At 44.0% G+C, this 26,320-nt stretch overlaps 1 protein-coding gene across 2 annotated transcripts in view; it reads right to left on the bottom strand.

Moving 5' to 3' along the window:
- Positions 1 to 350: 350 nt before the first annotated feature.
- The window catches only part of NARS1 (asparaginyl-tRNA synthetase 1), a 191,611-nt gene continuing 165,641 nt past the window's right edge, over positions 351 to 26,320 (bottom strand). The window contains exons 2-15 of one of the 2 annotated variants that reach the window (XM_077974754.1): positions 21,552 to 21,610; positions 20,430 to 20,509; positions 15,857 to 16,015; positions 15,681 to 15,770; positions 13,953 to 14,031; positions 11,081 to 11,151; positions 8,786 to 8,872; positions 7,735 to 7,956; positions 7,424 to 7,623; positions 6,903 to 7,038; positions 6,099 to 6,212; positions 3,051 to 3,182; positions 2,036 to 2,167; positions 351 to 1,454 (exon numbers count right to left, since the gene is read on the bottom strand). In XM_077974754.1, coding sequence (XP_077830880.1) covers positions 1,323 to 1,454; positions 2,036 to 2,167; positions 3,051 to 3,182; positions 6,099 to 6,212; positions 6,903 to 7,038; positions 7,424 to 7,623; positions 7,735 to 7,956; positions 8,786 to 8,872; positions 11,081 to 11,151; positions 13,953 to 14,031; positions 15,681 to 15,770; positions 15,857 to 16,015; positions 20,430 to 20,509; positions 21,552 to 21,610 — 1,693 coding nt within the window. In that variant the 3' untranslated portion in view covers positions 351 to 1,322. Of the gene's footprint in view, positions 1,455 to 2,035; positions 2,168 to 3,050; positions 3,183 to 6,098; positions 6,213 to 6,902; positions 7,039 to 7,423; positions 7,624 to 7,734; positions 7,957 to 8,785; positions 8,873 to 11,080; positions 11,152 to 13,952; positions 14,032 to 15,680; positions 15,771 to 15,856; positions 16,016 to 20,429; positions 20,510 to 21,551; positions 21,673 to 26,320 lie in introns of those variants that run through there. The other variant, XM_015122067.3, reaches the window with a different exon arrangement.

Below are 26,320 nucleotides of genomic sequence, written 5' to 3'. Positions count from 1 at the left end.
CAGGTGATCCACCCGCCTTGGTCTCCCAAAGTGGTGGGATTACAGGTGTGAGCCACCACGCCCAGCCTAAATGCCTCATTTTGACCTGTCATTTCACTTAATTGCAAAACAGGATAAAATCTAATGTCTCCAAAAGTAACACAAAAATGATTACAAAAAAGATGTAACCATGACCCACATATCTAATTTAAAAAAATCATTCCTTCTCATCACCATGTAACATTAGCAATACCTAAATTTAGTAGTACTTAATTTCACATATATACATCAAAAAAAGATAAAATAATTGCAAAAGCATGAACTAATGTGACAGAGATGTTTAGCTTCAAGAAAATTATGCCAGCAAAGAGTTTTTACGGATGTTCATTTATTGACTGCTGGGAATACAGCCTATTGAGAATACATGACATGCATTTGGTGGAGAAATCAACTAAATCTGAAATGAAGCCATTCAGTAAGCCTGCTGTGAGTTAATAAGGTAGCACAGATTAGATCTAAGGACATGGTGGGGGCAACTCAAACAGCCACCAACAATTGTTATTAAGATTCCAGCTACAAATTCTTTTGGAACTTACTCTTAATTACTCAGGAATTACCAGGAAAGAGGGAACATCAGTCTGCCTCTTTACCTTAAACTAATGCTAAGAGGGATATTGTGAATCACTAAAGAACTCTCCCCAAAATTATGCTCTTACTTAAAATCCTTTAAGGCAATTCTGTTTTTACAAATTCTTCCATATCAATTTGTATGCCTCAGAATTATAAGCAGCTATGCAGACTTAGAAAAGATTAATAACTGATACAAAAGACTATCATTTGATTCTAGTGTCTGCTGCTGAATTATACTGTGTTCTAATATGAGCAGATTTTTATACCATATTGCCAATTTCTTCCCCCAAGATTTTTGCTTTAACTCATTAATGCAATAAAATAAATCAAAGAATTCCAGGTACACTTAAAAGCACAGATAGATTAAGTTACCGGAATATCTTACACCATAATCTAAAATTGTTGAATTATATATACATATAACTTGAATAAAATGAATAACTTGAATAAAGTGAATAAAATGCTGGAATGTATCCCTAACTACAGTTTCATGCCAGGTATTTCCCCCAAACTTCATAATGGATATTTTTTCTTACGATGATAACCTTAACTCGATGTTCAGGTGATCTGAGGTACTTTTTATGGTAGTAGAAAGAAACACAGACAGAGAAAACCCCAATGAAACAGAAAAACGAAGATTCTGGCTTTTTGTTTTCTTTTTTAAAGAGCCTGTTCCTTTCACAACCTTTCCTCCACACTTCTGGAGAAATTGGTTATGGCGTGCAGCGCTGGACAAATCGAGGGTATAAGCACACGTCTCGGATGTGATACCTATTCAGAATCCATGTTAAGAATCGTTCCAAGCCCAGGCCATATCCTCCATGTGGACACGTGCCATATTTTCTCTGTTTAAAAAAAAAGAAAGAAAGAAAGAAAGAGGAGTAAATACTTAGTTAAAAATTTCATCTGAGGTAGTTAAGATTTTCCACCATGAAAGGAGTTAGCTCACTGTGATTAAGAATTCAACTACGGCCAGATTCAGTGGCTTGTGCCTGTAATCTCAGCACTTAATCTCTGTGCCTTCATGAACCATGTGTAACGAAATAATTTGGTATGAAAAATCAACCAGGGAATAAGTACCACCCTGGAAAGAAGAAATTCTTAAAAATTTTTAAAATAAGTCAATGTCTCTTTATGAGAGGAAAATGAAGAAGGGTACTAGATACTGGGAGGATCAATTTTTTAAAACTCAGTTGCAATCAACAAGCCAGGCGTTAAACAGGTTTTCCAATGAAATCAACATATAACTTGGCCAAGACAAAGCTGGCAATATTCACACACCACATTATTATAACCTGGAAGCTGAACACATACAGCTCATTCAAATACCAAAGTACTACCCTGAATTCTCCCCTTTAAAAAATTTCAATATATACAGAATTATTACAATGAAAAAAATTTTGAGTGCTTAAAAAATTGGTTTTACCTGATCTGTATACCAGTAATAGGGAGCAGGGTCAATCCCTTCCCTTTTATAACCTGCCAGTATTTCTTCAGCATCGCTGGTACGCATTGAGCCTCCCACAATCTCACCAACATTGGGCATCAACACGTCGACCTTTAAATGTAAGTGAAAGAAGATACACAATTACTCTCAAGCGATCAGACACAGGATTGCTCTAGAGTTCAAATGAAAATTACGATTGGCCGGGCGCGGTGGCTCAAGCCTGTAATCCCAGCACTTTGGGAGGCCGAGACGGGCGGATCACGAGGTCAGGAGTTCGAGACCATCCTGGCTAACATGGTGAAACCCCGTCTCTACTAAAAAATACAAAAAACTAGCCGGGCGAGGTGGCGGGCGCCTGTAGTCCCGGCTACTCGGGAGGCTGAGGCAGGAGAATGGCGTAAAAACCCGGGAGGCAGAGCTTGCAGTGAGCTGAGATCCGGCCACTGCACTCCAGCCTGGGCGACACAGCGAGACTCCGTCTCAAAAAAAAAAAAAAAAAAAAAAAGAAAATTACGATTAAGCTCCAAGGGCTAAAGGAGGCACTATGATTACGTAATATTCAAATATTTACATTTCTCTAATTTAACCAAGCATGTTAACCTCAATCAGGGGAGGGGGAAAAACCCAACGTCTTTAACTATTGTCATTCTAGATAGAGAATGATATATTTGCCATGAGCTGTATCTGATTCCAGATGACAGTCCCCATCCCCTTAGAAAGCAAAATTATGTATCCTGGCTAACACGGTGAAACCCCGTCTCTACTAAAAAATACAAAAAACTAGCCGGGCGAGGTGGCGGGCGCCTGTAGTCCCAGCTACTCGGGAGGCTGAGGCAGGAGAATGGCGTGAACCCAGGAGGCGGAGCTTGCAGTGAGCTGAGATCCGGCCACTGCACTCCAGCCTGGGCGACAGAGCGAGACTCCGTCTTAAAAAAAAAAAAAAAAAAAAAAAAAGAAAGCAAAATTATGAATACTCTTTGAAACAGAAACTGACAGATTCAGTAAGACAGGAATCCTCAGGACATCGCTGCATGTAGAAGGACTTGATCTCCACGGGAAATCGACACAGCAAGATTGGTTCATTAATGGTGTCTGTCATCAGTCTCTCAGGAGCTTCTGGGATATCCTGAGGTTAAACAAGACTTCATTAACATTTACAACTTAGATCGCAACAAGACAGAAGCAGCTCCTTCACCCTGTACCAGTCCTTCCTCCTATCAATTCAACAGAGTAGAGACACACCTACCCTTAACCCATACACGTTTGTGTAAAGAATAATTTCTTTCAAAAAGAAATAAACATATTCTTAAAACTCAGTTATTTAATGAAGTGTAAAAGATCTGTCTCCCTTGACAGCATATCTCAAGCACTATGCTGCTTGACGAAGGAAAATCAAAAAAACAAAAACAAAAGCCAGCCTCAAGCTGTAACTAGACACAGCTCAGTAGTTTTCTCAGTGGCCTGTTTTGTCTAGCTCTGAAGCAAATGAGGTCCACTTAGTCCCATAAGGCATACGGTAATCATGAATGCTCTAGAACATCATTGATCTACACACAGAGTATATTACTAATGACACTAATCTTTAAACTCTCTGTTATCTGCCCTTCTTTCCTGTTGTAATTAATCAGTTATGCCTTCAATGACAGAAAGGCACAATCATGAGACAAATAACCAATGTCAAACTGGTAAGGGTAAGCACACCTGGAATAGTTAGCCAAACAATGTTAGATGATGACTCAAGCTCATTAGTTTCTCTCTCAAAACATCCTTCCGTACCACACATAAAGTTAACACATAAGTTAAAACTGAAAAGTCTTGTCCCAGTAAAAACGGATTGAGAGAACTGGAGAAGACTCGTAGATTTGTTTAATGAAGAAGTGAAATGGAGGTAGCAATCACCCAGCACACCTGTTTTCAAGCTCCGGGCCCTGGAGCCCTTGCGTCCTTGGAGACGCCGAGAGGCAACAGGAGATGAGCAGGAGAGCTCTAGTCTCTCAGCTTGCATCTGCATTACACAGCAGGGTTCTGCATAAGATTTAGTTAGGGGAAAACAGGTCTTATTTCATACCCCTCAAAAGCCTGAAGGCCATGTATCTACTCTAGTGTCCTCATGTGTGTGGAATAGCAATGTATAGTAAATGCTGACAGGCTCCCCTGCCATTGTCCCGGCTAGGCATTTTGCTCCCTTAGTCCCCACAATCTTACAAAATGGATGTTACTTCCAACGTAAAGATAAGGAACCTGAGAGGGGGTCACTGGTCTTCAGTTACACAGCACAAAAGAGGTGGGAGCTAAGCCCACCTGGGGGGCTTCTGACTCCACAGCTTGTGTTCCTTCCACTCAACTACACTATTTTACTAAGTATTAAGTACACTAAAAGTATTCAAGTTCTCAATACAAAATTTTGTCATTATACATCATAAACTGAATTCACAGGCTGGGCACAGTGTGGCTCACATCTACAATATCAACACTATACAGTGTGGCTCATGCCTATAATCTCAACACTATAATCTCAACACTCAGGAGGCTGAGGTGAGAGGATTGCTTGAGGCCAGGAGTTTGAGACCAGCCCAGTCAACAAAGCAATACCTCCATCTCTTTAAAAAAGAAAAAAAACTGAATTCACAGAAACAATAAGAGTGCTTTACATAGACCTAGTATATTGTTTCTATTAATTCCTTCTAAAACCCAAAAGTAGTAGCAGCTACACACATTTCAACTGTAAAACAATTAGATGTGCAAATATTATGTAAGTAATGGTTAAATGCATAGGAAAGAGGGCCTAGCATAGTGTTGAAAACTTGAACCGGACGCGGTGGCTCACGCCCGTGATCCCAACACTTTGGGAGGCCGGGGTAGGAGGATTGCTTGAGCCAAGGAGTTTGAGACCAGCCTGGGCCAACATAGGGAGATGCCATCTCTACAAATAATAAAAAATTAGCTGGGCGTGGTGGCTCACATCTGTAATCCCAGCACTTTTGGAGGCTGATGTAGGAGGATCACTTGAACTCTGGAGTTCAAGGTTGTAGCCAGCTATGATCGCACCCATGCATTCCAGCCTGGATGACAGATGGAGACGCTGTCCCAAAGAAAGAAAACTTGCAATCCAAGTGCATGCTGGGAGAGTGGTTCTCAGGCAAAACCGAAATGCTAAGTTTATCTGGGGCACTAGGCTACCTTTTCCAACACCTTCTCTCTTGGTTTTGCATTTTTAACCAATGGCTATCTTCTTTCTCATCTTCCACATTAAGGAGCTTTAAATCACTGTTTTGGGGGAGGTGATGAACCTCTTTTTAAAAGCAAAAGATACATTCTCCAGAAAAAAAATATACATATATATCTATATACCATCATTTTGCATGTGATTTCAAAGGCTTCACAACCTTCTAAAGCACTCCTGCCAGCCTAGAGAATAAGGAGAGTTTATAAGCTGTGGCCAAGGAAGAACAATGAAGGAAGAGGGAAGAGGCAAAGCAGGAGACGTGAAGGCAGCTTAGAAACTCACACTTGGCCAGGAGCGGTGGCTCACACTTATAATCCCAGCACTTTGGGAGGCTGAGGCGGGCGGATCATGAGGTCAAGAGATCGAGACCATCTTGGCCAACATGGTGAAACCCTGTCTCTACTAAAAATAATAAAATTAGCTGGGCGTGGTGGTATGCGCCTGTAGTCCCAGCTACTCGGGAGGCTGAGGCAGGAGAATTGCTTGAATCCAGGAGGCAGAGGCTGCAGTGAGCCGAGATCATGCCACTGCATTCTAGCCTGGGCAACAGAGTGAGACTCTGTCTCAAAACAAACAAACAAACAAAAAACAAAAAAAGAAACTCACTCACACTTACTGGACGCTACAGAACTGGCACTGTCCTAAGGCTGACTCTGTTAACTCAGTGAATCTGCAGGCAACCCCATGAAGCAGGTTCTGCTGTTACCATTTATTTGAGGACAGGCAGATGCCACCCACATTACTAGTTCATTAACCAGAAAAAGAGAACTGGAGCCCAATCCCACCTTGGAAACAATGAGAGAAAGGAATACATACTTCTCCAAATTCATAGAAAGTTCCATCTTCTTTCTTTATATCATGTTCTTTTAGCCAAATGATAGCATCTGAATAGTTCATCCGTTTGAAAGGCCGTTTGGGGGGCTGAAAGTTCTATAGAAGAAAGGAAAAATATAATGTGTATATACGTAAATGTAAACATTAACACTAAAATTTCCATTAAAAACTATTATTATAAAATATTATTATTATAAAATATTACTTCAGTTAGGGGTGGTGGCTTATGCCTGTAATCCCAGCATTTTGGGAAGCTGCGGTGGGCAGATCACTTGAGGTCAGGAGTTTGGGACTAGCCTGGCCAACACAGTAAAACCCCATCTCTACTAAAAATACAAAAATTAGCTGGGGGTAGTGGTAGGCTCCTGTAATCCCACCTACTCAGGAGGCTGAGGCAGGAGAATCGCTTGAACCTGGGAGACAGAGGTTGCAGTGAGCAGAGATCGCGCCACTGTACTCCAGCCTGGGTGACAGAGTGAGACTCCGTCTCAAAAAAAAAATACATATATACACACACACACACACACACACACATATATATATAGAAAACGTCAGACTAGAAAACTATGTAGACATTCCTAAAATGGAAAACATGAGTCTCTTCTTACATAACTGAAAACATTATAAAATTATCGACAATGACTAACATCAAATTCTAGTCTTCAAAATAATTAGTCACTTATTTCAGCTCACCAAGCCATCAAATCTACAAAAACTGAGGATGACGACTTCATTGTCTTCCAAAAAAGGACTGTGACTTTTTCTTTCCATAAACACTGCACCTACCGGGTTGAGCTCATACACTATGCTCCCTGCAGGAGACTTCAATATTCGATCTACCACATCACAAACCAAGTCCTCCAACCGGTTCAGGAGGTCATCAAAGGTCAGGAAAGGACACTCAGCTTCCACGTGAGTGTACCTGAAGAACAAGACACTAGTTCAGAACTGCTTTTCTCCTGCACTGTTTTTTCCTCCAGCAAGGCTTTTAACATCGGGAAGCTGTCCATAAAATTCCAACAATGCTACCAATTCCCAGCTTTGCAAATTAGCTGTGGACTCCCCTCTTCTCCACTGAGTAGCAATTTCCCGTTTGTTCCTTCATATATAAAAGATCAAGTCAAAGTGAAAAAAGAGACCTTAGCTATGATCTAAGGTGGCAAAACTTTGTTACATGTTCTTCCGTTAACCACTTAATGTATCAGTTTTTTGTTTTTTTTTTAAACAGACATAATTTACCTACACTAAGATTTCTTCTCTAAAGATATGAACTAAAAAGAAATAAAAACAAAAAGGCAATTTCATACTCAGCCAGGTGCCTTCGTGTTCTGGACTGCTCTGCCCGGTATGACTGCGCAATACAAAAAACATCTCCCAGGGCTGGGAGGCAGGTCTCCAAGTACAACTGAGAGGATTGAGTCAAAAATGCCTCTTCTCCAAAATAGTTAAGCTTGAAGAGTGTGGCACCACCTTCTACTTGTGTTTGAACTAATGATGGAGGAGTAATCTGTTCAAATGCAAAGAAGGAGTAAATCAATGTCTATCGTGAGCACCACTATTCAAGTTTCAAAATGGCAAAAAACGTATTGTTTGCAAAAGCTGACGAACACATACTTACTTCATGGTACCCCCTATCAAAGAAGTGATCTCTAAAGCACCTGGTGATCATGGATCGCGCTTTTAGGATTTTGGACATGTTTTCTCCTCGGATCATCATGTGTCTGTTGTTGAGCTGGACGTCAACGTCGGACTCCTCATTGATCAGGTTGTCAGCTCCTCCAGCAGGGGCCAACCCAATTAGCTCCCAGAAGTCACAACTCAGCTCATGGCCACCTGGAGCCTGCATTTTTAAAAAGTGGGGTCCAGAGAAAGAAGGAAAAGGAAATAAAAAATTAACAGTATTGAGGATTTTAATTTATGTCAAAGTTTTGGTAAGCTGAGATTTTTAAGAACCTCATAATTCTCTTACTTTAGTTTTATATTGATATTTTTATGAATATTCTTTCTGGATCCACACTCACATACACACAAATATCTTTTTTGAGATGGAGTCTCGCTCTGTTGCCCAGGTTGCAGTGCAGTGGCACAATCTTGGCTCACAGCAACCTCTGCCTCCTGGGTTCAAGTGATTCTCCTGCCTCAGCCTACTGAGCAGATCCACCCACAGTGTGGATGGGCATCACCCAAACGGCTACCAGCCTCGCTAGAAAGAGCAGGAGGAAGATGGTGGAAGTGCAGACCTGCCAGGTCTTCCGGCCTTCATCTTTCTCCCATGCTGGATGCTTCCTGTCATCGAACATCAGACTCCAAGTTCTCCAGCTTGTGGACTCTTGGACTTACACTAGTACTTTGCCAGGGGCTCTGGGGCCTTCGGCCACAGACTGAAGGCTGCCCTGTCCACTTCCCTACTTTTGAGGCTTTTGAACTTGGACTCAGCCACTACTGGCTTCCTTGCTCCATAGCTTGCAGATGGTCTATCGTGGGACTTCATCTTGTGATCTTCTGAGTGAATTCTCCTTAAAAACTCCCTTTCATATATACATCTATCCCACCAGCTCTGTCCCTCTGAAGAACCCTAATACATATGCCAAATGTACAAACCAAGACACTGGAAAACAAACCAATAAATAAACTATTCGTTCACCCAGTGCAAAACTCAATCCACTCACCTGCTTGCCCTTTGGGGTAAGATTTAGCATTCCATACACTGCAACACTGCTCTCCGTGGACAACAATACTCCATTGTAGCACTGACACTATAAAAAGGTCAAAGCTCAACTTTAGTTATTCACATTGATTTAAAAATTCTACCATATAGAAAATCAAAGGGATTATTTACAAACAAGTTATCTGATCAAATACTAGTAAAATAAAGAGTGAGATGGCCACATATTATTAATATTAAAATATAGCTATTTTTGTGGAAGACAGAGGTTTATCTATACATACACAAATACATGTAAATATAAACATATACATGTAAATACACACTTTACATACATATGAATAAACAACACTGACCCACATCACTTAAAAATATCTGGACAGTTTATTTATTTATTTATAAAAATCTAGACTATTAAAGTAACATACAGGTTGGGCACAGTGGCTCATGCCTGTAATCCCAACACTTTGGGAGGCTGAGGTGGGAGGCTCACTGGAGTTCAAAACCAGCCTGGACAACAAAGGGAGAGAGAAATAAAAATTAGCTGGGTGTGGTGGTTCTTGCCTATAGTCCTAACTACTTGGGAGGCTGAGATGGGAGAATTGCTTGGTCCTGGGAAGTCGAGGCTGCAATGAGCCATGATGATGCCACTGCACTCTTTTTGAGAAACCCTGTGTCTCAAAACAACAAACAAACAAACAAAAACCATACAGAGCCCATCTACACTATAATCACTTCTTACTAAAGTCATTAGGAAAAAATTGATAGGGGACTCTGAAAGGAAGAAGTCAGGCTGCCAACACCTGAACCCACTAGTCATAAAAAAGACAACCAGCCAGGCATGGTGGCTCACACCTGTAATCACAGCACTTTGGGAGGCTGAGGCGGGTAGATCACCTGAGGTCAGGAGTTCAAGACCAGCCTGGCCAATATGGCAAAAACCTGTCTCTACTAAAAACAAAAAAAATAGCTGGGTGTAGTGGCATATGCCTGTAGTCCCAGCTACTTGGGAAGCTGAGGCAAGAGAATCACTTGAATCTGTGAGGCAGAGGTTGCACCAAGCTGAGATCACGCCACTGCACTCCAGCATAGGTGACAGAGCAAGAATCTGTCTCAAAAAAGAAAAAAAAAAAAAAAAAACATAACCACACCTTACGTGCCTCTTGACGTGATGCAACTAAAAGAACGTAGCTTTGCCCAAGTAGTTGTGCCAAAAAACTGAACCTAATCAGACTTAACCTGCAACTTCCAATTTATAAAAAATACAGAGACTAGAAGAACATGCTAAAGAACACCACAAGGATGCAAACAACCAAATCCAGAATGTGAGAAGTTCCACAGGACAATCCACCAGGGTTTTCCCAACAAATCTATATCAGTGGGTGGGTGAGAGCAGAAAAGAGCATGCAAAGGGAGCAGCAGAGTTATAAAGAAAATGTCAAAGTCATATTACTAAATGCAGCATGTTAATCTTGTTAGAATGCTCATTCCAATCAACCAACTATAAAAAGGCAGTATGAACTGGTAAGAATCTGGATATTAGATCATATTTAGTAGTTGTATTAATTTGGTGGAGGGTGTGATAATAGTAGGTGACTATATTATCTGTCCTTCTTTCTTTCTTTTTTTTTTTTTTTGAGACAAGGTTTCACTCTATTGCCTAGGCTGGAGGGTGGTGGCATCGTCTTGGCTCACTGCAACCTCTGCCTCCCTGGCTCAAGCCATCCTCCCACCTCAGCCTCCTGAGTAGCTGAGACTACAGATATGCACCACCACACGTGACTAATTTTTGTATCTTTTGTAGAGACAGGATTTCACCATGCTGCCAGGCTGGTCTCAAATTCCTGGGTTCAAGCAATCTGCCCACTTCAGCCTCCCGAAGTGTTGAGATTACAGGTGTGAGCCACCATGCCCAGCCACATTATTTTTCTTAGAGATGCATAAGCATGTGTATTTAAATGATATGATGTCTGAGACGCAATATCTTACCAGGATTAGCCATATACTGGTAGTTACAGAAGCTGGGTGATGAGCATTTGAGGATTTTTTTATATGGTTCTATTTTTTAATGTGCTGGAAATTTTCCATAAAAGTTTTCTTCCCCTAGCCTTATTAAGGTATAATAAACAAATAAAAATTGCATGTTTATAGTATACAATGTGATGTTTTGATTTATTGACATTCATTGTCAACAAAATAAAAATTTTAAATAAATGTATAGATTCTAGAAGTCCCAGAACAATAGAGGAATCTACTGAAAACATCTAATTTTCAGGCATAAGTAAGAGAAAATATTTACCAACTCATCCGCCAAGACACACTGAAGATAACCTGTACCATCTCGCAACACCAGAAACATTAAATTCTTTCCTAAAAATGAGAAATAATAATTTAGGCAGACTGTTCTCAAAGCACCAAATTTTTTATATATATATATAAATAATTTTAAAGATAGGGTCTCACTTTGTCACTCAGGCTAGAGTGCAGCGGCACAATCACAGCTCACAGCAGCCTCCTGGGCTCCAGCAAACCTCTCACCTTATCCTCCCAGATAGCTGGGACTACAGGCACATGCCACCACACCTGGCTAATTATTTTGTAGTGACAGAGGTCTCACTGTGTTGCCCAGACTGGTCTCAAACTCCTGGGCTCAAGCAGTCCTCCTACCTCAGGCTCCCAAAGTGCTGAGATTACAGGTATGAGCCATTGCACCCAGCCATGACTTAATCTTATCTAAAGGAAACTCCAAGGTTAAACACTGAAGTTCAGACCTCCCACATGGCTCCCTACCCGTGAAGTAACCACTGGTAATACCACTACTCAGTATTTGTAAAATATTTTATTTTCAGTGTTTTAGACTTTCAAATCCTACATGATCCCCAAGATCCATACAACCAGGGGAAAGCAAGACAGAAGGCAACATGAGTTAAGGCATTACGCCTTATCCACCCTTGAATCCCCTGCAATGTCTGGTGTAGTACTGTGCACTCAGTGGGTGATGCATAAATGTTCTTGAACAAAATCACTTTTTCTTATTTATGTCTCAAAGGTCCATTACTGAAATCTACTTAAAACATTTCATTTGTATTTTTTGTCCCCTCCTGACCGCTTTTTTTTTCAGAGGAAGTTTCGCTTTTGTTGCCCAGGCTGGAGTACAATGGCATGATCTCAGCTCACTGCAACCTCCGCCTCCCAGGTTCAACTGCTTCTCCTGCCTCAGCCTCTCGAGTAGCTGGGATTACAGGTGCCCACAACCACACCCGGCTAATTTTTGTATTTTTAGTAGAGACAAGGTTTCACCATGTTGGCCAGGCTGGTTTTGAGCTCCTGACCTCAGGCAATCCACCCACCTTGGCCTCCCAAAGTAGTGGGATTATAGGCGTGAGTCACGGCACCTGGCCCATCCCACCTTTTTTTTTTTTTTTTTGAGACAGAGTCTCGCTCTGTCGCCCAGGCTGGAGTGCAGTGGCCGGATCTCAGCTCACTTCAAGCTCTGCCTCCCAGGTTTACGCCATTCTCCTGCCTCAGCCTCCCGAGTAGCTGGGACTACAGGCGCCCGCCACCTCGCCCGGCTAGTTTTTTTTGTATTTTTAGTAGAGACGGGGTTTCACCGTGTTAGCCAGGATGGTCTCGATCTCCTGACCTCGTGATCCGCCCATCTCGGCCTCCCAAAGTGCTGGGATTACAGGCTTGAGCCACCGTGCCCGGCCCCATCCCACTTTTTTTTTTTTTTTTTTTTTTTGAGATGGAGTCTCGCTCTGTCGCCCAGGCTGGAGTGCAGTGGCCGGACCTCAGCTCACTGCAAGCTCCGCCTCCCGGGTTTACGCCATTCTCCTGCCTCAGCCTCCCGAGTAGCTGGGACTACAGGCGCCCACCACCTCGCCCGGCTAGTTTTTTTTGTATTTTTAGTAGAGACGGGATTTCACCATATTAGCCAGGATGGTCTCGATCTCCTGACCTCGTGATCCGCCCGTCTCGGCCTCCCAAAGTGCTGGGATTACAGGCTTGAGCCACCGCGCCCGGCCCCATCCCACTTTTTTATGAAAGATTTGCTAATCCCTCATAATAAATAGTAAAAGTAATAATGTTTATATATTATAATAATAAAAAGGGAAAGAGGAAACAAAACGTCAGAGCCAAGCGAGAATGCAAATACACTGTTTATAAGAGTCAAAACTATGGCCAAGTTTCAGACTCAGATGTAAACTTCCTATGGTAACACCCCTTGGTTTTTGCTAAATAATTAAAACTGGTCTCAAACTCCTGACCTCAGGTGATCTGCCCACCTCAGCCTCCCAAAGTGCTGGGATTACAGGCTTGAGCTACCACGCCCAGCCAGATTTCCAGTAGTTCTTATTGCTGATGAATTTTTCTATTATTTCCTTAGTGATGGAGCTGGGGTTTTTTGGCTACATTCACCAGCCCCTTCCTCTACTCATCTCCTTTCTCGCTCTGTTGCTCAGGCTGGAGTGCAGCGGTGCAGTTTCTGCTCACTGCAACCTCTGCCTCCTGGGCTCAAGCGATCCTCCCAGTTTGACAAATACTTGACAAATATTTACTGGACATGTCTTCATCACTGTAATTGCTAACTGTTAAAATAGCATTTAAAAATTTTTATACTTTCAATAGTCATTTTAAACAAGAACAAATTTAAGATATAAATCACTCTATCCTTTAAAGCCAGGTGAGGTGCTATGTGCCTGTAAGCGCAGCTGCTCAGGCTGAGGCAGCAGGATGGCTGGGGGGAGTTCTAGCCAGCATACCAAAAAAAAAAAAAAAGAGGGCCGGGCATAAGCGCTCATACCTGTAATCTCAGCACTTTGGGATCCCGGCCAAGACGATGGATCACATGAGGCCAGGAGTTCCAGACAAGACTGGCCAACATGGTGAAACACTGTCTCTACTAAAATTACAAAAATCAGCCAGGTGTGGTGGCAGGTAACCTGTAATCTCAGCTACTCAGGAGGCTGAGGCAGGAGAATTGTTTGAACCTGAGAGGCGGACGTTGCAGTGAGCCAAGATAGCACAACTGCACTCCAGCCTGTGCAACAAAGTGAGACTCTGTCTCAAAAAAAAAAAGGCAGAAAAAAACCCCTGCAAATCTGTGTTTTTCTTCATCTAAGACCAGAGATATTTAAAAATTAGAAAGAAGGAAAAGCTTTGCCATTTACCTTGCCTACGCAGCCTGTGGACCCAGCCAAACACCTTTACTCTTTGGCCTCTATATCCTTCTAATGCACTAATCTTCACCTGTCAAATTGAAATAAATAACATTTGTTCAATAATGTCATTTATATACACCAACTTTTTCACTAATATTAGACAGACGGTAGTAAAGTGTTAAAAATCACAAATGGTTCAAAACTGGAGACAGCCCCTCTACTGCAGGTCAGAACCAAACACATTTCACTGTACTGGAGTGGTTTAAAACAAAAAAACACTTCAAGTCAGTCTTCTTTCTTAGGGTAAAACTGGTAATGAGAAACACCCAGAAGAATTTCAGGTATTGCTAGATGAAATTAATTAATAAATGAATTCATTTGTCATAAGTGGAGCACTTGCGTCCCACAATAGCAACAATCCCAGTCCACACGGAGCCTTTTCGTGACCCCACAGTTCTTCGATACCTTCCAGAACCTGGTATCTAAAAAGGCTAACTTTTGTTTGGGGGATGAAGGAGAAAGGAGATGAGTAGAGGAAGGGGCTGGTGAATGTAGCCAAAAAACCCCAGCTCCATCAATAAGAAAATAATAGAAAAATTCATCAGCAGTAAGAACTACTAGAAATCTGGCTGGGCGTGGTGGCTCAAGCCTGTAATCCCAGCACTTTGGGAGGCTGAGGTGGGCAGATCACCTGAGGTCAGCAGTTTGAGACCAGTCTGGCCAACATGGTGAAACCCCATCTCTACTAAAAACATAAAAATTAGTCAGGCATGGTGGCGGGCACCTGTAATCCCAGCTACCTGGGAGTCTGAGACAGGACGATCACTCGAATCTGGGAGGTGGAGGTTACAGTGAGCTGACATCTCCCCACTGCACTCTAGCCCGGGTGACAACAGCGAAACTCTGTCTCATAAATAAATAAATAATAAAATAAAATAAGAACTACTGGAAATCAAACCATTTTCATTCATAGTCCAGCAATCTATTTGGGTTCCAGAAAGAACAGAAGGAAGAAGAGTGAATCTAATTTCACAATTCACAAACTTTTACTCTATTTAAATAAACATGAAACTCATGGATTTCAACCTCTTCGTTTTATAAGCAAACCGACACTAGAGAGGGTTAAATCACTTGACCAACATCATGAAGCGCAGTCAGGCCTGGGTCCCCCATCTGCTGGCATTCAATTGGGACAGAATTCATTCAACATGCATTTACTTGACTGTGTAATAAAATGAACCCCTAAAGAACTAGCCTCATAACTCTAAAACATTATTTTTCTATGTCCCTTCTGAAAGGAAAGTAGGCCAGGCATGGTGGCTCATGCCTGAATTCCCAGCACTTTGGGAGGCTGAGGTGAGAGGATCCCTTGAGCCCAGGAGTTTGAAACCAGCCTGGGCAATATGGGAGCCTGTTTCTACAAAAATTAAAAATAAATAAAAGTTAGCCAGGTGTGGTGGTGCATGCCTGTGGTCCCCGCTACTTGGGAGGCTCGCTTGAGCCCAGGAGGCAGAGGTTGTAGTAAGCAGAAACTGCACCACTGTACTCCAGCCTGAGCAACAGACCGAGATTCTGTCTCAAAATAAATAAATTAAAATTTAAAATTAAGAAATAAAAAATAAAAGGAAAGTAAAAACAAAATGTAAAGGAACAAACCACATGGCATGCCCCTCACACACAGAAATAATGATCTGAGGTAGCCAAGTCCACGGTATTTGAAAAGATAAACAAACTTACACATTTTGGCTCTGGGAGAGCTGGATCGTTTTTAATGGTAATCTTCTTTGCTTCTTCCAGGTTCTTTTCTCTTCGTAAACTATCTTCTGCCTAATTTTAAAGATGAAGCAGTTGGTTAACATTGTTTCCAGAGTTCTAACTTTAACAACGTTCAATGTGGCAAGTTCAGGACTCACCTCTTTCTTTTCCCGGGATTCACTCTTCATTTGTTCCCTATGCCACATCTTTTTAATGTTCTTCAACTGTGATTTAGAAATAACATTCCACCTCTCATTTTCTTTTTGTGAATCTACGTAAATGGTAGGAAATGGTTCTTTTCCTACTGTCATCAAAGCCTTGGGTAGGGAGGAGAAAAAAAGACAGTTCTTGAACATCGTACAACACTTAAAATCAAAATAACATCTCAAGTATAAGGCAACTTGAACAATCTAAGCATAAAGACCCCAACAACCAAAAGCTGATGTCGGCGGAGTGACTGGTTGAACATTTAAGCAGCACACTGGTTGGCTGGGCATGGTGGCTCACGCCTGTAATCCCAACACTTTGGGAGGCCGAGGTGGGCGAGGTCAGGAGATTGACACCATCCTGGCTAACATGGTGAAACCCCGTCTCTACTAAAAACAATATACAAAATTAGCTGGGTGTGGTGGTAGGCACCTGTAGTCTCAGCTACTCAGGAGGCTGAGGCAGGAGAATGGTGTGAACCCAGGAGGCAGAGCTTGCAGTGAGCCGAGATCACGCCACTGCGCTCCAGCCTGGGCAACAAAGCAAGACTCCATCTCAAGAAAAGAAAAAACAAAAGCAGCACACTGGCTAAAGCTCAAGCTCTGAGGTCCTCTCACAAACAATTCCAGCAAGTTCGGGCATACACTATACAGTTCTCCAGGACAAGCAGACTACAAGCAACAGATCTTAAGTGGCTGTAGCAACCAGCACAGATATACAGACAACAGAAGAGACACCTGACAGCAAAAGCCAACTGCAGGTGACATCTAAAACGTAGTCCTCTGTGAGAAATCAGAGAAGTGTCAGACATTTTTGAAACTTTCAACAAAACAATGGTTAAGAACACAAAAAGGGGCTGGGTGCGGTGGCTCACGCCTGTAATCCCAGCACTTTGGGAGGCCGAGGCAGGAGGATCACAAGATCAGGAGATCGAGACCATCCTGGCTAGCACAGTGAAACCCCGTCTCTACTAAAAATACAAAAAATTAGCCAGGCGTGGTGGCAGGCGCCTGTAGTCCCAGCACTTTGGGAGGCCGAGGCAGGAGGATCACAAGATCAGGAGATTGAGACCATCCTGGCCAACACAGTGAAACCCCGTCTCTACTAAAAATACAAAAAATTAGCCAGGCGTGGTGGCGGGGGCCCGTAGTCCCAGCTACTTGGGAGGCTGAGGCAGGAGAATGGCGTGAGATGAAGCTTGCAGTGAGCCGAGATCGCACCACTGCACTCCAGCCTGGGTGACAGAGTGAGACTCCGTCTCAAAAAAAAAAAAAAAAAAAAAAAAAAAAACCCCCAAAAAGCTAAACTCATTTAATCTGAAAAATTCCCACACTGTAGAATACCTCTTTGCAACAATGGAACATATCAGGCATTGCTGTGTTACATATCATTTGATAGTTTATCGTTTGTGGTTTTTAAAACACAGTTGAAAGTATATAAAAGATGAATACTTTAAAGCCTCAAATAATCTTTCGAAATCTCTTCCAAGTTATTAAACCAAACAAGAAATGCAATGAATTACTCTCTTGTTGCAAGATCTGCAGCCTGTAAAAACGGACTTTTTCTCAGTTCTATGACTGCTGCAGAGAAAGAGGGAATCTGGATCTTTTGAAAACATTCAAGGGCTGGGTGTGGTGGCTCACGCCTGTAATCCTAGCACTTTGGGAGGTTGAGGTGGGCGGATCATGAGGTCAGGAGTTCGAGACCAGCCTGGCCAATATGATGAAACTCCGTCTCTACTAAAAATACAAAAACTGGCCAGGCGTGATGGCACACGCCTGTGGTCCCAGTCACTCGGGTGGCTGAGGCAAAAGAATCTCTTGAACCTGGGAGGCAGAGGTTGCAGTGGACTGAGATTGCACCACTGCACTCCAGCCTGGGTGACAGTGTGAGACTCTTTCTCAAAAAAAGAAAAAAAAAAAAGAAAAAAAAAGAAAACATTCAATAGTCCATCCTTTTAACAACTAGACATTGTAAGAATACATGTAGGGGCTGGGCGCAGTGGCACACGCCTGTAATCCCAGCCTTTAGGAGGCAAGGTGAGTGGATCACCTGAGGTCAAGAGTTCGAGACCAGCCTGGCCAACATGGTGAAACACCATCTCTACTAGAAATAATAATAATATTAAAAAAAAATTAGCCAGGCATGGTGGCGGGTGCCTGTAATCCCAGCTACTCAGGAGGCTGAGGCAGGGAGAACTGCTTGAATCCAGAAGGCAGAGGTTGCAGTGAGCCGAGATCATGCCACTGCACTCCAGCCTGGGCAAGAAGAACGAAAGTCTGTCTCAAAAAAAAAAAAAGCCATTGATTAAAATGCAAAACCAGGAGAGAAGGTCCCATGAATACATCTAAGTCCTTCAGAATTCACTTACTACCCGACAGTCTGTACTGATCCCTCCTTTTGTATCACTGAAATTGAAAGAGCCAAACTATCAGTTCCCAAATCAGAATGCTACGCTTTTGTTAAGAGTGACATTCTGCAAACGTTCATCTAAACAGTGTTGCTAGTTTTTGGGAGCTGCAAAATGAGGCAACCAACAATCCAGAAATTAAAGATTTCCCCTTAAGAGTGGTTAAAAAGTAAAACCCAGCCAGGAGTGGTGGCTCACACCTGTAGCCCCAGCACTTTGGGAGGCCAAGGCAGCAGGACTGCTTAAGCCCAGGAGTTTAAGACCAGCCTGGGCAACATTTGTAGACCTCATATCTACATATAAGAAACAAATTAACTGGGTGTGGTAACATGCCCCTGTGGTCTGGGCTACTTGGAAGGCTGAGGTGGGAGGATCCCTTAAGCCCAGGGTTGAAGCTGCAGTGAGCCATGATGGTGCTACTGCAATCCAGCCTGGGCAACAAAGTAAGATCCTGTCTCAGAAAAAAAAAAAAAAAAAATTAAAAACAAGTACCCATGTATGACACACCAAAGTATAACCATATGGTATGATCTACAAGAGGAGAGAGGAGAATGCTCCCAGGTTAGGAGGACTTGACAGTAACTATAAATGTTGTAACACAGTTAACAAAAGGGAGGCACAGAAAAAGGAGGGTCAAGGCACCGCTTTTCCTAACATACTTCAAGGAAGGAACTTTTTTGTTGTTGCTGTCCAGGGTGCAAAGCAGTGACACAATCACAGCTCACTGCAGCCTCAACCTCCTGGGCTGAAATAGTACCCTCATCTCAGTCTCCCGAGTAGCTGGGGCCACAGGTGCATACCACCATGCCTGGCTAATCTTTTTTTTTTTAAATTTTTGTAGTTGGCAGGGTGTGATGGCTCACTCCTATAATCCCAGCACTTTGGGAGCGTTAATATCCTATCTTTATTTTTTAAATTAAATTTATTTAAAAAGTTTTAAGAAGTTAAATTTTTTGTAGAGATGAGGGTCTTATCACGTTGCTCAGGCTGTTCTCAAACTTCTGGGCTCAAGCAATCCTCCAGTCTCAGCCTCCCAAAGTGCTGGGATTACAGACCTGAGGCACCAAAGCCCAGACCCAAGAAACTTTTAACCATCTTCCTTATGTGGCAGTTGTAGCCAATGGATTCTAGCATATGAGTTCACAGCTAAGTCCATGGTCTATTTTAAGAAGGTTGTCTTAGGCCACACTTTACCCTGATACAATCAACTACCTAACACCCACGTTGTGAGTCCAAGCACCCCCCCCCTTTTTTTTTTTTTTTTTTTTTTACTTTTGAGACAGGGTCTCAGGCTAGAGTGCAGTGGCACAATCATGGCTCACTGCAACCTCCACCTTCCAGGCTAAAGCAATCCTCCCACCTCAGTCTCTGGAGTAGCTGGGACCACAGGCACGCACCACCATGCCATGCTAATTTTTATGTTTCTTTTAGAGACAGGATTTCACCAAGTTGCCCAAGCTGGTCTCAAACTCTTGGGCTGAAGCGATCCATCTACCCCAGCCTCCCAAACTGTTGAGATTATAGGCGTGAGCCACTGCACCTGGCCTGAGTCCAAGTTCTTGACAAACCTCTTTGAGAATGAGCTAAACTCATTCAAGGATTCTAGATCCTGAGAAATAATTGCACGTTAATAAATTGGCATTCTAGCTTCAAGCTCCAAGTCATGAGTCAGCTCCAAGAATCCATTCTTGGTGTGCTGGTATAAACCAGGTCTTGGAGTCAAATCTCAGGATCATACTCTGAATTGTGGTAAATTCACCAAAAGTCCTCTCAGGAGCCCCCTGGTCATGAGCTCACTGTGATTGAGGAAAGAACTTTTATCTTTACAAGAATTGAAAATCCAGCAATCTGACTCATTGCAGAGAAAGATTCCAAGAAGCAATGCCATGTGGTAAAAAAGAAGATACCTTTTTTTAAAAATGTTAAAGTAAGTTTAGACTTCCATCATCTAACAATCTTAAAGTCACATATCTGTCCGCATTCCTTACTTTCCCTTTTCTGAAAATTCTCTTTGGAACTCAGGGTTTGAAATTAAATTTTTGACAAGTCACATGATAATTGACATAAGTCATTAACAAATGCAGTCTCATTTTCCTAATGAGAAGAGACTCTACCTTTAGACCAGTTTTAAATGGTTTCTCCTTGGTTCCATCTCCCGTGGCATCGCTTCCCTCTCGGTCAGAGACGTACAGCTCTGTTGTTTGACAAAATGAGGGTAAGTTGTGGTCTGACCATTAACTATTAGTCACCTTACTACTTTATTCATTCCTTACCTTTGTAAACAGAACAAGCATCGATTAGTAAAAATTACTGAGGTCCATAAGAAATTAATGTCCTAATTATTTCCCCACTCCATTTCAATAACATCCATCTCATTAAAAACATTAGTTAACAATCCAGGTTTTCAAAATGAACTCTCATCATTTCACTTTGTGATATTTATTCTATCCAACTGGGCACCCAAAAATAAAACAAGGGCTTTGAAGTTGGTCAGACATATGCTGGAATCTTCGATTTTGTACCTTAAAAGGAAGGGTGATTCTGGAGAATTTACTTAGCCTTTCTGAGCTTATTTCTTTATCTATAAAATAAGAAAAACAATCCCCATCTTGAAAGGCTGTACTGAGGATGAAATAAAATAACACATACAAATCAGATATCCCAGTGCCAGTTTTTGTAGAGATGGCAAATAAACACCAGCTCCCTCTGATCTTCAAAGGAAACAGAAGCTCTGAGGTTGGAAAATTTCAGGCCTCACAACTAGTAGGTCTGAACAGTGACATCCATACAGGTCTCTCTCTTTTTTTTTCTACTGCACAGTATGGTCTCCCCGGAAACCTCAATAAAAAAATGAGGCTGGGAGAAAACAACTGGAATCCTAAAGCCTCTTCCTGACGATCACTTTGAAGATCTGCGGGAGTAGGGGCTACCCTGTGTCTGAACCCCTCCCAGCGCCTGAGTCTCAGCGTAATCGGGATGTTTCTCAACGGCGCAGGGGCAGGGCCCGGAGCCATCGCCATTGCAGCCCGGGAGAACGACGGACTCGGGGAAGCCCGGCCTGGCCCTTCAAGTCCCGGGCCCAGCGAGGGCCAGGACCCTCCCTTCCTCCCTGTAATCGGTCCCCAAACATTCGCGGGGCGCCCACTCTAGTACGCACTAAGGAAAGCGCCGGAACCCGGATGGAGCAGAGTTCCTGCCCCAGGCAGGGAACACCGCGCCACACGAGTCTCACCCACCTAGCACCATGCCTGCAGTGGCCCTGGTCACCTCCAAGGACATAGACTGCAATACCGCCGACGTCTTGCCACGCCGACGTGCACCAACGGCTTCCGCGACTCCGGCGTTGCATCAGAGAGCTCAGAGCAGAGACCGCCTGCGCGAATCAACCGACCGCCGCGGTTCCATTGGTTACGAGAGGCGGGCGAGCGGCGCCGGGGCCGCCATATTTGGTGAGGGCAGAGGCAACTTCCGGATCCGGAGACGCACCGACCCACGCGTTTGCGCAGGTCGGAGTGCACAGCCTGGCCCGGGGCTGCTTGGCCCTGGAGACCGTGGCACAGCGTCACTTTTGCACTCTTCCTTCCCCACCTCCCCAGCTTTCCTTTCTGAACCTTTCAATTCTGTCCCAGCTGGAGGCGTGCGGGTCCTCTTGCAAACCAGACCAAAGGATGTCACCCCGATCCCCAGATGCTGGAGGCTGGTTGAGTTCATGTCACCAGCAAACACCATGCCAGCTGCGAGACTGGGTGCGCGGCGGTGGAGGGGACGCAGCGGGATGCGTTAACTTTCTCACCTCCGTGAACCAACGTCTCTCGGTGTTCAGGACAGGAACTATGGTGTATGTTCATTTAAAAATTACAAGGATTACTGTTAGGGAGTCCATAATAATGTGGTGGAAAAGAACAAAAGGGCTTCGGAATACAAACCTGGGTTCTGCCTTTTACTAACCGTGTGTCTTCAGATAAATTATCTAATCTGAATGAGCTTCATTCAGCGAGTTTGGGGACCGATTGCAGGGAGGGAGGGAGGGTCCTGGCCCTTGCTGGGCCCGGGACTTGAAGGGCCAGGCTGAGCTTCCCCGAATCCGTCGTTCCCCCAGGCTGCCATGGCGGTGGCTCCGGGCCCTGCCCCTGCCCCGCTGCGAAGCATCCCGATTGCGCCGAGACTCAGGCGCTGGGAGGGGTTTATCTGTGTCTTCAGATAAATTACCTAATCTGAATGAGGTTCAGTTTCTCTGTTTGTGAAAGATGATGTAAGTTCACTGCCCGGGCATGTAAGAGGTGCTAATAAAGGATCTGTCATCATTTTCAACTTTTTTTTTTTGGTGGTTTTTTTTTTTTTTTTTTTTTTTTTTTTTTTTTTTTTTTGGAGACTGGGTCTTCTCTGTTGCTCAGGCTGGAGTGCAGTGGTGCTGTCATAGCTCACTGCAGCCTCGAACTCCTGGGCTCAAGCGAGCCTCCCACTTCAGCCTCCCAAGTAGCTGGGACTATAGGTGCACGCCACCATGCCTGGCTCGTTTATTTTTATTTTTATTTTTTTTTTTTGTGGAGATGGAGGAGGGGAGGGGTCTCTCTGTGTTGCCCAGGCTGGTTTCCAACTTCTAGGATCAAGTGATCCTCCTGCCTCAGCATCCCAAAGTGCCCGGCCCTTTATTCTCTATTTAGTGGACTACCAGAGTTTGTCCCTGAAGCAAAAGAAAACCCTTTTTTTATGAAAGGTCCTCAAAAAAATAACTCCATATATAGGTTCAGGGCCTATCAAGAATATGAACCAGGTCCAGGCGCAGTGGCTCACACCTGTAATCAACCCCAGCACTTTGGGAGGCCAAGGTGGGTGGATCACTTGAGGTCAGGAGTTTCAGACCAGTCTGGCCAACGTGGTGAAACCCCGTGTCTACTGAAAATACAAAAATTAGCCAGGCGTGGTGGCACGCGCCAGTAATCCCAGTTACTCAGGAGGCTGAGACAAGACAATCACTTGAACTCGGGAGGCAGAGGTTGCAGTGAGCCGAGATCGTGCCACTGCACTCCAGTCTGGGTAACAGAGTGAGACTCCATCTCAGGAAAAAAAAAAAAGTACCAAATACTATTCCTAAGGAATATTTCACCTAATTTTATGAACTTCTCTCTTTTCCTCTTTGCTGAATGTTTTCTGTTGGCTCATGAATTAGTATCAATTGCTGCAAAGCAAATTATCCCACACCTTAGCAGCTTAAAACCCCAAACATTTATTACCTTAGCAGTTTCTTTTGAGACAGTCTCAGTTCTGTCACCCAGGCTGGAGTGTGCAGTGGTGCAATCTCAGCTCACTGCAACCTCCACCTACCAGATTCAAGAGATTCTCCTGTCTCAGCCTCCCGAGAAGCTGGGATTACAGGTGTGTACCACTACACCTGGCTAATTTTTGTATTTTGAGTAGACACGAGGTTTCACCATGTTGGCCGGGCTGGTCTCGAACTCCAGACCTCAAGTGATCTGTCCACCTCGGCCTCCCAAAATGCTCGGATTACAGGCCTGAGCCACCACGCCAGGCCCTACCTTGCACAGTGTCTGATGGTCAGGAATAAGGTAGTGGGTTAGCTGGAGATCCTGGCTCAGGTCTCTCATGAATCATGCTGAGGGCAGGGTCTGCAGTCATCTGAAGGCTTGGGTGGGTGGGATCTGCCTCCAGGCTCAGTCACAAGCTGTGGTCAGAAAACCTCAGTTCCTTGCCAGATGGGCTCCCCGTAGAGCTGCTAATGACACAGCCGCTGACTTCACCTAAAGCAGGTGATCAGAGAGAGAGAGAATATTAGTTACCTTTGTTTTATAATAAATTACCCCAAAGCATCAAATGGCATTTGTTATCTCACATTTCTGTGGACTAGGAATCTGGGCACGGTTTAGCTGAAGACTCGGAGCTGAGTCTCTCCAAAGGCTACAGTCAGCTTAACTTGAGATTCTTAAGTCTCACCTGGGGTGGATCCCCTTCCACACGCACTCAGGTGGGTGTTGGCCAAAGGTCTCCCTCAATTCTTTCCACACAGGCCTCTTGCTTGGCTAAAGCCAGCAACCAAGATGGAATTTAGAACCTTTAGTTGCCTGATCTCACAAGGGATATATCCCAATACTTTTGCCATATTTGATTAATTAGGATCAAGTCACTTGGTCCAGCATACACTCGAAGGAAGGGTATTACACATGGGCATGGATGCCAGCAGGTGGGAGTCATGGGCCATGAAAAGCTCCCCACTGCAGTGACCAAAACTGAGGTTTCAGTGCCTTTTCTAACCTGGCTTGTTAGGTGAAATGTCATTGTCTCTGCCATATTCTACTGGTTACACAGACCAGCCCTGGAGGTGAATACCAGGGGTGCAGCTCACTGGGTACTATCTTAGAGGCTGCCCACCGTAGCCTGTCCAGATGAATTTCTCCACTTCATCCTGCTCTGCCCCAGAGGCTGACTCACGTGAACCACATTGATGGGCTCCCTCGTTCTCTGACTCCTGATCAGCTGCAGCCAATGGGGAACACTTGTGGAAGAACAGAAGTGGGATGTGAGGTTGGGGTCCTTATTCCCCTAGCTCCTCATTGCAGGCTGGCTGCATCCTCACTTGAGGGCTGCCGCTCCTGCCAGGTGGCACCAAGAGATTCATCTGAACTGCCCTTCATGAATTTAGTTTCATCTGAACATTAAAACTGAATTTACTGGCCGGGCATGGTGGCTCACATCTGTAGTCCCAGCACTTTGGGTGGCTGAGGCAGGCAGATCACTTGAGGCCAGGAGTTCAAGACCAGCCTGGGCAACATGGCAACATCCCGTCTCTATTAAAAATACAAAAATTAGCTGGGTGTGGTGGCGTGCTCCTATAATCTAGCTACTCAGGAAGCTGAGGCAGGAGAGTTGCTTGAACCCGGGAGGTGGAAGTTCCAGTAAGCCAAGATCAGGCCACTGTATTCCAGCCTTGGTGACAAAGTGAAATTCTGTCTAAAAAACAAAAAAATAAAAATTGAATTTACACAGCAACATTCCGTTGTGAAATAAAAAGTGTATGTAGAACTGTACAAGCAGGCTGTACAAGAGGGTCATTTAAATTCCCACCTCTGCCTCAGCCCACACCTATAAACTCATAGGATTTCTCTATGTCCAGTTAGTGCAGGATGGAAAAATGAGCCTAGTGTTGACATCTGCATAATATTCTGGCACGTGCCAGACATGAACAACCAGTCTACTCTAGCCTCACTTGGAAGAAGCCCTAAAAAGACAGTGGTGAAGCTGGGCGAGGTGGCTCACACCTGTAACCCCAGCATTTTGGGAGGCTGAGGCGGGCGGATCACTTGAGGTCAGGAGTTCGAGACCAGCCTGGCCAACATGGTGAAACCCCATCTCTACTAAAAGTACAAAAATTAGTTGGGCGTGGTGGCAGGTGCCTGTAATCCCAGCTACTCAGGAGGCTGAGGCAGGAGAATCACTTGAACATGGGAGGCAGAGGTTGTAGTGAGCCAAGATCACACCACTGCACTCCAGCCTGGGCGACAAGAGGGAGACTCCATCTCAAAAAAAAAGACAGTGGTGAAGGGAAGTCATCTCAGATGGTGGAACTCTGAGCACTGTGCCTGGTTTTCCACTTCTCAGCTAAGTAGGGATGGCCTGAAGGACCAGGCTGGGAATGGTGGCTCACGCCTGTAATCCCAGCACTTTGGGAGGCCTAGGCGAGTGGATCACCTGAGGTTGGAAGTTCGAGACCAGCCTGACCAACAAGGAGAAACCCCGCCTCTACTAATAATACAAAAATTAGCTAGGCACAGTGGGACATACCTGTAATCCCAGCTACTCAGGAGGCTGAGGCACAAGAATCGCTTGAACCTGGAAGGCGGAGGTTGCAGTGAGCCAAGATTGCACCATTGCACTCCAGCCTACACAGCAAGAGCAAAACTCCATCTCAAAAAAAAAAAAAAAAAAAAGGACTGATGGACACTGGCTCGAGGGTTGGCCAGTTGATCAGGGACTAAGAAAGAACAAGATT

Source organism: Macaca mulatta, chromosome 18 (genome assembly GCF_049350105.2).
Source record: "Macaca mulatta isolate MMU2019108-1 chromosome 18, T2T-MMU8v2.0, whole genome shotgun sequence".
Lineage (NCBI taxonomy): Eukaryota > Metazoa > Chordata > Mammalia > Primates > Cercopithecidae > Macaca > Macaca mulatta.
The sequence above is the reverse complement of the archived record's forward strand: the minus strand, read 5'-3'. Positions and strand labels throughout refer to the sequence as shown.